This window comes from Aristolochia californica, unplaced genomic scaffold (genome assembly GCF_029961685.1).
Source record: "Aristolochia californica isolate CCGP_79_NKW_82.1479 unplaced genomic scaffold, dmAriCali1.0.hap1 SCAF_3, whole genome shotgun sequence".
NCBI classification, from domain to species: domain Eukaryota; kingdom Viridiplantae; phylum Streptophyta; class Magnoliopsida; order Piperales; family Aristolochiaceae; genus Aristolochia; species Aristolochia californica.
This window is the reverse complement of record NW_027181992.1, coordinates 8,617,819-8,630,688: the sequence shown is the minus strand read 5'-3', so window position 1 is coordinate 8,630,688 and position 12,870 is coordinate 8,617,819. Positions and strand designations below refer to the sequence as shown.

The window sequence follows — 12,870 nt, the reverse complement described above, 5'->3', positions numbered from 1 at the left end:
TCAACTCTCGATCTTCTCTCGGCCTCGCCCTCTCTGTCACACCCCCTCTCTCGTCTCCGTGACTCCCTCTCTTCTCTCGGACAAGCTCTCTCTCGTTTCTCTCTCTCTATTCCCTCCCGACCTCCCTTTCTTCTCTGTCTTCTCCCTGTCTTCTCCCTTTCGGCCTCCCACTCCCTTCTCTCTCTGGCTAGTCTCGATTAGGCATCGATTTCACCCTTCGGCTTCGGATTTCCCCCTTCGACTTCACCCTTCGGCTTCGGATTTCCCCCTTCGATTTCACCCTTCGACTTCAGATTTCCCCAAATTTCAGAAGGTATGCCTAAACCCGAATTTGTTTTTTCATTAAATTAGTGTTTTATTTGATTTAAATTTATTTTTAGTGCGTAATTGGGGGTTATTTTGTGCATTATTTTGGGATTTAGGGTTACGGTTTATAGTCTAAATTAGGGTTTAGGGTTTAGTGCGTAATTAGGGTTTATGGTTAAGGGTATTTTAGGGATTAGGGTTTTTAAGGTTTACGGGGTTAGGGTTTTTAAGCTATAAGGTTTTTTGGGTTTAGGGTTTGGAATTAGGGTGTAGGGTTTAGGGTTTAGGGCTTTTAATGTATTAAGTCCTGGAATTAGTGTTTAGGGTTTAGAGTTTAGTAGGTGATAGGGTTTAGGGTTTGATGGTTTAGTTTTTTTTTTTATGGTTTGTGTTTCGGGTAGGGTTTAGGCTAGGGGTTTATGGTATTTTAAAGATTAGAATTTTTAAGGTTTAGGGGGGTTTATGGTTTTTAAGGTTTTGGGGGTTTTGTGTTTTTAAGCTCTAGGGTTTTTTAGGTTTTGGTGGGGGGGGGGGGGGGGGGGGGGGTTAGGGTTTAGGGTTTTGGGCTTTTAAGGTATTAAGTTCTGGAATTAGTGTTTAGGGGTTTTTAGTCCAATTCAAACAAGGTTGAATCGCCTACACGGGCGTTCATTAGCCAACGAAACCCGACCCCCATCACTGACGAGGTACAGTTCAAAGTTACTGCGAAGTTATATGGGGCTCTACCAGGGGTCTTCGGTGAATTTGGATTTGATGTGTGTGTGTTTTCATTGTTTAGTGCATATGCACTAGTAGGTTTGGTTGGGATGCAACCACACAACGAGTTACTGCATGTAATTCTATATGGCTTGATTACATAAAGGTTAGTAAATTTGTATGGCTCGACTACATGATGTACTATAAAATATTTTTTATGTTTTTCGCGTTAGTATAACTCTATTCCAAGACGTCTAAATGATGTTTTATTCTTGTAGAAGCATAAAGATGCTGAGAAGTACAGACGTGAAGGCTGCCCCCTGTACAACAAATTAGCTGTGGTGGTGGAAAACACAATAGCGGTATGGTCAGGAGCTGCAACCTTTGTAGATCAGGGCGATGAGGTGATCCGTGAATCGGAACATGTCCCGATGGATGAGCCAGCGGATGTTGATATAGTTAGGGATACTCCATCACCATTATTAAGCATGGATGAGTCTCTAGGTAATCAATCTGAAAGAAGTAAACGGTCATCTTCAAGTCGTCGTAGAAAGAGAACCGAAATGCCCGATAACGACACTAGTAGCAGAATTTTTTATGCAATAGATCGAATTGCTCAGACATTTCAGAATTTCATGATGAAAGACGATATTGTAAGAGGTTGCGTCAACGCCCTCAGGGAAATCCCGAACTTGCCTACAAAATTGAAGTATCGCGCTCCTTCATGGTTGGATACACCAACTAAGAAGGTCATGTTTATGGAAATGATAGTGGAAGAGCGGGTCAAGTGGCTTAAATTTTGTTTTGAAAACTAATTGTAATGTGTTATAAATACACTATTTTTTTGGAATATTATTATGTAGTAGACATGATATTTGAATTATGACGTTGCAAAACTTATTAGTATGGTTTGTATTTAAATTTGATATGTTGTTGTGTTTATATATTGCATAGATAAATATGGTGTTTTGAGTATGGATGTGGGATGTGATTGAATGTAGGATGTGGATGAATGTAGGATGTGAAATGTGGATGAATGTAGGATGTAGAATGTGGATAAATGTAAGATGTGATTGAATGTAGGATGTGTGAATGTGGATGAATGTAGGATGTGATTGAATGTAGGATGTGGGAATGGGGATTAATGTAGGATGTGGGATGTGGATGAATGTAGGATGTGGGAATGTCGATGAATGTAGGATGTGATTGAATGTAGGATGTGGGAATGGGGATGAATGTAGGATGTGATTGAATGTAGGATGTGTGAATGTGGATGAATGTAGGATGTGATTGAATGTAGGATGTGTGAATGTGGATGAATGTAGGATGTGATTGAATGTAGGATGTGGGAATGTGGATGAATATGGTTGTTTATAGGTGTGATTGCAAATAGGTTATGATTGAAGATTGATGTTTACTCGTGTTTATGAATTTTAGGCAATTGAATTTGTGGATTTCCATGGATACTATGACAGACGATGAAAAGGTTGCAATTATGGTTGCATTCACAACTTTAATGATCGCCATGGAAAGATACTATCTGTACCATTACAACAGACGTGTACCACGTTCTTGTGGGATGAATGGTCCATTGTATGCAAAAGGCACTAGACAAATCTCCAGTTAAATTTCGTAAAGTGTACAGGATGAACCAACCGGTATTTCACAAATTCGCAGATATACTTTCTAGTAAAGGGTTTTTATCAGCCACAAAGACCATCTCAGTTGAAGAACAACTTGCATATTTCCTTCTAACTGTTGGTCAAGGACAAGTGTATAGTGTCATAGCAGAGATGTTTGATAGATCAAACTGGACGATAAGTAAGTATTTCAACAAGGTGTTGGATGCAATCCTCAAACTTCACTCTGATTACGTCAAACGGCCTTCGGAACGCACACACTCGAAGATTTTAACAAATTCAATGTTTTATCCCTACTTCAAGGTAACATCACTTCCTATAACTAAATAATTTTACATTAATATACAAAGTTAGTAAATATTAATTGAAAATGTATAATTAGGATTGTATTGGAGCTATTGATGGAACTCATATCAAAGTCAACATTCCACTTGAAGATCAACCAAGGTTTTGGAATAGAAAAGGTTATCTCTCACAAAATGTGATGGTTGCATGTTCATTTGATATGCAATTCACTTATGTACTTGCTGGATGGGAGGGGTCAGCAGCCGATTCCCGTGTATTGAAGGATGCATTGACTCGTCAAGATGAAATCTTTGTACTTGAAGGTAAGTAATATATTTTTATGCAGTACTTTTTTATCTATTTTATCTTCAATTATTTTATGTGGTATATAATTTTTATTATAGGAAAATATTATCTAGTCGATGTTGGTTATGCAAATCTTCCGGGATTTTTGGCTCCATATCGAGGAACCCGATATCATCTGCAAGAATTTGGAGATAATATTCCTAGAAATGAAAAAGAATTATTCAACCGAAGACATTCATCTTTACGGAATATTATTGAGCGAACTTTTGGTGCTTTAAAAGCTCGATTTCAAATATTAAAAGGCACTCCTCCATTTTCTTTTAAGATCCAGGTGAAAATTGTACATGCTTGTTGCATATTGCACAATTATATACGTGCAGAAGATTATGATGATTTATTTGAAGATGAAGATGATGATTCGGGTGGCGAGCTCGGTGGAGGAGGTGATGCGGTCCAATTAGGTACAATGGATGATACAGACAGTGACGATTGCGATGATCTTGAGGATGTGGGTAGCCAAGTAACAAGCATTCGGAGGCAGAATGCATTAGAATCCACAAGAGCCGCACAATTTCGAGATGCCATATCGACATCCATGTGGAACGATAAATGATGGTTTACTCTTATTACTTTTGAACATGCGTAATTTATATGTACTAAACTTGTAACTCGTTGATTGTAATATTAAAGGCACAAACTCGTTATTTGAATAATTTTTTTTAGGTTATTTTAAAAGTTGTATATGTATTTATTTATTATTTTATTTTATTTTATTACTATATTAAACTTCATATTTAAGTCTCTGGTAAATAAAATATAATTAAAGTATGCATTTGATTAATATATCATCATTAATTATGTCAAAATATATTATTAATTAATACAATGCAAATCTATCTTATGTTATTAATATAATATTTTTTATTCATTAATCAGAATTTTTTCTATTCACTCTATTGTATTAGTGATTTAATAGTGGTAATTAAAATATTGTTAACTCAGACACTTTGGTTTAATTAGTTTATTTTTATAATTATTAAAATCAATAATTTTAAATTTCTATAAGATGAAGATGAAGATGAAGTTGTCCACACTAACACCCTATTTCAAAGATTTCAAAGATGAAGTTGTCTTGACTAACACCTATTTCGAAGATGAAGATCATGTAGATACATAAGATGAAGATGAAGATGAAGATCAAATTTTCATTATGTTCAAGTTGGGGTCGTTAGCATGTACTCTCCAGCTTGAGGGAGAGAAAGCGAAGAGTGCTAATACTGATGAAGTTAAGTCTAAAACAATCTTACAAGTGCAAGTTCAAGTTGGAGTACAAAACCTTCAGGTCGAAACGCGGGATATGGGGTGGCAGGCGCAGTACAGTCTCCACAAGCACCAGGCACACGCGGCCAACAGCTGGCTGGCTGGCTGAGGGGCTGTTTTGCTCCAAATTTCGAAATCCAAGTTTCTCCCACCCAAAAGGTATTGAGATAGGGTAGTTTGAGACAAATAAGGGCACATGGGATTTGATTTCAACGATTCTTTTTTAGGTTGAAACTAGACTCAAATATCTTTCCAACGGTGTATAATTTTCTATATGAAAAATACGGCAAGAGAGAAAAATCCAATGAAATATAGAAATTTGGGAAAAATGAGAAACTCTTCTTTTTTCTTTTCTTTTTTCTTCTTCTTCTTCTTCCTCCCTTTCTTCTCCTTCTTTTTCTCCTTTTACACCTCATATCATTACCCACTTTGATACCATGTTTAAACTTAGGATTCCATGATATATAATCATAATAGAAGAGGATTAAGGGCTGAGAAGAAGAAGAAGAGTTGTGGAGAAGAGGAAGAGTGACCAATTTGGAGAAAAGAGGAGAAAGAATAGGGTAATGGACTTGTCCAAACCCTCCCCCTTAAGTTGTATTTATAAACATCAAAAGTACTAATATTACAAGAATACTCTTCACCCTATTAAGAGTGAATAAATGACATAAATCATAAACTAATTACATTAGTATTATATTTATGAGATGACTTTTTATTTACCATCATGCCACCACTTTGTGGACCTGTGGGCCTTCCTTGGTCTTGTGGACTTGGGCCCATCTTCCAACAGAATTGGAATAAGAGGGGATTTGTTTTGCTTATGTGGCGAATTCTCATTAGCTCATGTAAGATAGGGGATAAGGGTGAATTATCTTTGATTTGCCTATAATTAGGCCTTGTAAACTTGATGTATCCATCTCAAAACTCGTGCAAAGAATACCCTGTTTCTGGCAGAGCTCGTTTCTCTTCTTTTTGGCCTAATTTTCCCTTGAAACGAAGACTTACTAGCTTACTTTTCACCCAAAGTAAGCTAGGCCATACGCTGAAGCTTTAGGATCGATTCCTAGACCAAAATAGTGGCGTGACATTAATACACTTATTGTACTTCTTGGTTTGTTGGGATTTATTGGTTTGTTTGCCAATGGTACTGAATGTCCCTCCAATTTCTTTTATTTTGAAGTAGTTTCTTGGAGCAGTTTATTTAGAAAATGTTATGTTGGCATTGCTTATCTCTCTTGGTATCCCACCAATTTACTTTAAAAAGTCTTTCCAGGTCTCTCTCTAATGTAGTTGTTTACAAGCCAAGGTGTTGGTATTGCTTGTCTTTTGGTTGGCTGAAGATTGGTGAATAATGAATTATGTGGTCAATGACAAAAGTAGTTCTTTAGATACTGTTGTGGAAGAATTTCGTTAGAGAACCTACATCTTTACTGCCAGTCCTTTTTATGTACCAATTTTTGTTATGGTTTCATTAATATAACTATTTTATGGTTAGTGTTGATCCTTGATTTCTCTGTGTGGATACTTTTGTAGGGCTCTTGCACTAGCACCATTGGTGGACAGTGGATTATCATGGTTTCCTGTGAAATTCAAGTTTGCGTCTCGAAGGAAGGCATGATAAAAATAAACTCCTCGTCCACCGTTTTCAGTAGCTGGCTATTAACAACTAAAATTCTCATCCAACTGCTGTATTTTGTCGCAGGCTTTTGTTTCAATTGTGGGTTTCTGTTTTGGATTAGCCTTTCTGCTGTTCTTAGTGATTACATTACCATGGGCATAGAACATGGTCTTCAAGAGGATCCCTGCTTTGCAAAGATTGCCTTAGCTTGAGTTCTCCTATCTCCATCATTAGAAAGCAGCCATGGCCAAGCCACATCATTAGAAATTTAAACCCATATTGTTGGTTTTTTCACCGTTCCTTTCAAACGCCATAACAGAGACTGTTCATCACCCCTACTTCATTTATACACATATATCATCAATTTGATCATATTTGTCTTTTTCAGACAGACTGTGACTGAAGTTTGCAGAAGATTTCTCGGAAGATGTAGAAACGAAATACCATCCATCAATAATTTTTATTATTACTGCGACTATAGTAAAAGAACTTCAAGGTATAAATAATCTCACCATTATATCAAGGCATTAAATTGTTCATTTAGGACATCACATCTAATGACAAGTTATGCATCAAAATTATATTTCATAATTTTACTACTTTACTACAACTTTGAACATATTTGATAGTATTTTTTTCAATATTTAATCATCATGTGGTTTATATATATAGGTTCTGAATGTCACCAACTAAAAAAATCTGATTTTTTTTACTTCCACTCTCAAAGCATAAAAATTACATAAACCAGCAAATAATTATGATAGCAAGATTAGTTTAAATATTTTGTTAATATATAATTATGAAACTATTTTTTTAATATGATTTTTAGGCCAAATGCTCAGTTTTTCTTCTTGATATTTATATATTTGCACCAACGAGCGAGTGAATTGGACTCGATTGGATTCCACTAGAAGGATTACCATCGTCTCTGCACTCCGTCCAAATTTAAAAGGCCCCGATATCTATGGCGTTGGAGCCTAATCCGAATTCCTTGGATGAAGAAGCCTCTTCCATTGAAGATGTTTACAACGTAAATCTTGTCCCATCTGAACTATTTCTGAAATTCAGGAAAGAAGTAGAGGGTTTACGCGTCGGGTTGAATCTTGAGGTATCTATCGTTCACACCGAAAATGTTGCCTCTTTTATGTATATACGCTCTACTGCTTTCAAATTTTGTACTGCTTGTCATCTTCTCTACGCAATTTCGGTTGCTTGAATAGTTTTAGTCGTTTTCTTCTCGTATGGACTGACTTAACTTCGTGCGGTTTACTGGTACATGTATGAGGAATTCAGGTTTTTTTACTGCTACTAACGAAAATGCGGTAATCACTCTTCGGGATTCGTTTCTTGTAGCTTGGACTTAAGAATTGCAGAAATCTTGCTGTCCATGATGAAGAAGTTCTGTTATTTTGAGTTGGATGACTTTGTGCCGTGATGTCAAGAACAAAAGATTGGTTATAGTGAGATTTCTAGTGGCAAGAAATAGAATCCTGCCGCTGGCTGGAAAACGGAGTCTCCTCTTCGTAATGTTTTTCATGAAGATTGTGCCACTGCCATTTGAATAAATACCATATTTTTTAGATTGCGTAGAGATTTGATTGTGCTGGGTTCAACTTTTGGTGCATGGTCGTAGTTTTAGTTTGGGGATGCGCTTTCATGTACTTTTTTGCTTTGTTACGGGTAAACTGATTACATTTTTTTTCTGAAATTTTCCCCTCGGAAAGACAATAAAAATCCATGGCTACTGTATTTGTTGCTTCACATTGTGATTAACAAGCATTTGGTTTGCATAAGCACTCAAGGCTGTTGATATCCCCTTCTGGGTTCTCTGAGATTGATTTTACCATTCTAAAATCTAGTCCATTTTAGACAACACATGGTGGCTTGGGCCTTTGGCTCAATGGTTACATGAAACGGTTTCTGATGTGAGGCATCAATTTCAGACAGATACATGCCTTTGATTCAATTGTTTCATGGAGGGGTTTCTAAAGTAAGGTTTTGGGCTCAAGTCTTACCAGGGGATAAGAGGGCTGTGTGTAGCCTTTAGTTGTCTGTTGTATCAGAATTTTATTAAGGTTTGATCTTCTGGATGAAAAGAATGTTTCTGTTGCTTTCTTATCGTCTCTTTTCTATATTGTTTTGTTTCTTCGTTTATATTTCTGATGATCTCTGCTTATAATGTTTGATGCATGCATTTCTGAAATCTACAATGTGCATATTTAATTTTCTTCTTTTTTAAGCATGGACCTTGTAGACTTGTTCGTGTCTGATTGGGCTTCACTTCTTGGGTTAGCATTATTTTGAGTCAGTATGTCCACTAAACCTATTTATGCTGTTAATGTATTTACTTTTCTTCTTCTAAGATATGGTAATTTCTTGGGAAGGGAAGTCTTTTGTCCTCCTTGGAGAGTTGACTGACATTTACAAGTTCAAGACAATGCCTGCTCATCTCAGGGATCCATACACAGAGAGCAGCTACCTTGGTTGTGGATGCTTGCCTGAGAGGGGGCTGCTTGTCAGTGCCTCATTGTAGACGAGAGCTCCTCCCCTTAGTTTGGACTGTCCCTTCATGCTCTTTTCTTTTTTCCTTGCATTTGCCTCCCATCTTTTGGGGTGTCCAGTGCTCATGTATATTTTCACTCTTAATAACACCTTTTAACTACTAAATAAATTGTAACCAGCATTCCCATTGTGCTGCTTGGTTTTGTTTTTGTAATAAAATCATGCTTTTTATGAAGAAGCCTCCTCTAATATAAGTGAGATGAGGAGCATAAAGCAGTCACTTATAAGGTTTCCATTTTCAGGCTTCGGAAATTGAGCAAGTTCATGTATGGCTTCATTCTTATAACCCACCCTTGCCACACTCCCTTCCATCATTAACTGTTGAACAAACTTTCTTGTTCTATATTACAAAACCAAAATGATTTCTTAATAAATTCTCAATATTTTTGGCTGTTGAAGGACACCTTCATCTCTGTTGGATAAAAGTGAAAGAATCAAGTAGAGCCTCTGAGTATTATTGTGAGCATTTATTTTATGAATTATTTAAAAAAGAAAAACCATGGTAAATTCGGAACTGACATCTGACAGATATGTTATTATACAGTTTTATTGCCCCTGATTTGATCCGATTTAGGCATGGTACATTTAGAACTGACATCTGACAGATATGTTATATATTTTGTTTTTCTTCACCTTCTCTGGAAAGGTGTAATATATTATTAGTTAATGAAAAGTTAGCATTTCGAATGTTTACTGTCTGACCATTAGTGTGGTCAGTTTTATAATTTTCAGGGAAACAACGACTACCAGGCAAAAGTGATCCTAAAGCCATCGTCACATGATCGAAAGTGGAAGTTCATGTATGAGCCTTTACACGGGGATATACGGCTTCTGTCCAAAAAGATTCCCATTGCAAATTATCTGAATCTTCAGGTTTGTTTCATAACACTGCAGAGAATCGTGGAACTTTCTAGTAGGCTTTGTCCCTCTGCCCTGTTCAAACCTACCCTGCAGCTCTTCTCAGGCATTGTGTCTGAATCTGTGAAAGCTTGAATAATTCAATAAATTTTTAGCTGCTGTTTACTTGAAGCCTCTTACAAAGTCAAACTGAAATCTTTATTTTTGTTCTTGAGTTTTGTGTGAAGCCTTTTATGTCACATTGTAGGTGGGAATAGGCCACAATTTTCAGTGTAATACTACTGGATGGAAATGGAAGCTCTCCTCGTGTTTTGGTGGAGATGGTGTCTCACAGATACGAAAGAAGACCTCAATTGGTTTGCTCCCTGGGTTTGATCTGCGACTTGGTTGGAGAGCTGAATATGTCCTACCTGAGATTCATGGGTGAGTTTTGTTCACATTCATGAAATAAAATATTTCTGTTTCAAGAAACAAATAGTCAAAATGTTTTGCTTATACCATGCACGTCCCAATATTGTCAGGCTTGTAACTCCAATACTGTTGTTAATAGTTTGTAAGTGCAATTCTGTATAGGGCTATGGGAACTGGGGAGCCCATATTTGACATGAACTACGGACGCTTAACGGCATCTTTGGACCGAGTGGAAGCGATTTTAACCCACACAACATGATAGTTTTTCGTGTGAGAAGAATCAGGTCTGCCCTAAATGACTGTTCTTCCATTTGTTTCGTTTTTTAATAGTAATCTGAATCACTACTACTCTTATGTTAACAGCTACTCAATGTGGGAAAATACAAATTAGAGCGGAACCATATTTGGTCATTAATTGTTGGTGGCTACAACGTGAATCTGCAGTTGCTCTCAGCCACAGTTGAATACAGAAAAAGTGATTTATCTTCTCTTCTCTGTTAATGCATGTTTAGGCTGTAGAGAAAAAAAGGCCATGACAGCCCGGAGAGAACATGTACAGATTTCTGCTTGGGATCACTGGTGTCTATCTACATGGTGATTAACACGGACATTCCCTTCCTCCAGGTTTCTGCTTGGGATCTCTGGTTGTCTATTTAATGTAGGAGACATCATCAATTAAAATTATATAAAATAGGACAAGAAGGGATTGAAAAAGCAGTCTGTAGCAAAGTTCTGAATTTTGGTTCTGCCCAGCTTATCAAATCGGTTTGAATTGGACCCGGACTCCAAATTGAGTTAAGCTGAAGACCTATTTGGCTGTTTCTTTTTCCTGAAAATTCACTTCTTTTACCCCCAGCTAAAGCTGTCATCTTTATTGATTTGCACATTTATGTGGGGCTTGATCGCCCTGGTACATAAGAAAGTTTTTAACTAATTATAGTTTATACCACTTAACTCTCCTAATTATTTAGATGCACATTATCATAAGGTGAATAAAAATTGTTAATTAACTTGACCAAATCCAATCCGTAATAATGTGTGGGTCAAGTTTTCGAATTCCAATCCGCAATGGATCGCATGTGGTGGGTAGGGGTGGCATCGAGCCGAACCGAGCCCGAACCCGTTTATATTTGAGCCGAGCCGAGTTTCGAGCTTAAAATTGTTATCGAGCTCGAGCCCAACAAGTTCAAGCTGAGCTCGAGCCTCAACATACATTTAAAACTTTTCAAAAAATATATATCGAATAAAATGTATATAAAATTATGCATACATTTTACATAAAATTGGGCATCAGTTCTACATAAATTTGGGCATAACCTATATATATAATACGTGTATAAGATTGGGCATAACCTCTACTTAAAATTGAGCATAATCTATATATATAATACTTGTATAAAATTCGGCATGACCTCTACTTAAAATTGAGCATAATCAATATAAATAATACCTACATAAATACTCCATAAACACTCCATAAAATTGTCTATACATTCCATAAACACTCCATGAAATTGTTTATACACTCCATAAAATAGTCTAAACACTTCATACGCTGCATAATATTATAAATAAACTCCATACAATAATCAAACACAACAAAATTAAATAAAATATCACTATCAATTTACAATCACCCAAATAAAAACAATAAATCCTTTAAATAAAATCCTATTACTATTAGAGACTTACTAGAAAATTACAAGAAATATTTTAAATTTTTCTTAGGAAAGTTAAATGGACCTCTTATTGCCTTTTCTAAGGAAATAAATAAAAATTAATAATTAATCTAATATATTATTATACTTATACTTATCGATAAATTTTTAATCACATAAAATGTCAAACACAAAATTGTTATGAAAATTGTCTCATGCTCAAAGTATTATGTCATCAACAGTCAAATACTTATTCAAAAATTTTCTATATGGTTTTCTAACCCATCTTGGCAAGAAAATCTTACTTAGAAAATTATATATTTTTTAAAAATAATTTATAATTAAAAAAATATTTTGAAAAAAATGAGGCACTAATGGTCCCTATATTTCTACTAAAAATGTTTTTTCAACATTTATTGAGAAAATCACTAATAGTCTCTAGAAACACATTTCTACTAAAATATCTTTTCAATTTCTTTAAGAGCTATGAGGAAGGGACAAAGAGTTTTTTTTTTTTTCCTTGTTGATGATCTCGCACCAATATTATGCATACATTTTAAAAAAATATAATGATAGGGGATTAAAATTTTAAAAAAGGATTAAAAATACACCAATATTAATCTTTTTTACTCCAATTGTTGTCTAGCTTTTTTTGTATTTTTTGAATCTGGCCATAATTTATTATGGCCTCCTTAGTGCCCTAGATAAAAATTTATATTTTAGGAAAAACTAAAAATATTTTTCCTATGATACATATTCCCAAAAAAAACTTTTAAATAAAATCTTATTATTATTAGTGACTTATTAGAAAATTACAAGAAATATTTTAAAAATTTCTTAGGAAAGTCAAATGAACCTTTTATTGCCTCTTCTAAGGAAATAAATAAAAATTAATAATCAATCTAATATATTATTATATTTATCTATAAATTTTTAATTAAATAAAATATCAAACACAAAATTTCAATGAAAATTGCTTCATGCTAAAAGTATGACAACATCAACTGTTAAATACTTATTCAAAAATTTTCTATACAGTTTTCTACCCCATCTTGGTACGAAAATCTTACTTAGAAAATTATATGATTTTAATAAAAAAAATTAATTAAAAAAATATTTAAAAAAACATGAGACACTAATAGTTTATAGAAACTTATTTTTATAAAAATTATTTTTAATTTTTTCGAGAGCCATGAGGAAGAGAGTT

At 35.1% G+C, this 12,870-nt stretch overlaps 1 protein-coding gene across 2 annotated transcripts; it reads left to right on the top strand.

Moving 5' to 3' along the window:
* Positions 1-7,084: 7,084 nt before the first annotated feature.
* On the top strand, positions 7,085-10,804 carry LOC137960423 (uncharacterized). 2 transcript variants are annotated; one of them, XM_068808054.1, is made up of 5 exons: positions 7,085-7,282; positions 9,454-9,609; positions 9,842-10,017; positions 10,168-10,289; positions 10,369-10,804. In XM_068808054.1, exons 1-4 carry the CDS (start codon positions 7,139-7,141, stop codon positions 10,262-10,264), a joined length of 573 nt encoding a protein of 190 aa, XP_068664155.1. In that variant the 5' UTR covers positions 7,085-7,138; the 3' UTR covers positions 10,265-10,289; positions 10,369-10,804. The 2 variants fall into 2 exon arrangements, with proteins under 2 accessions (XP_068664155.1, XP_068664154.1); XM_068808053.1 differs by having other exon boundaries at positions 9,445-9,609.
* The last annotated feature ends 2,066 nt before the right edge of the window (positions 10,805-12,870 follow it).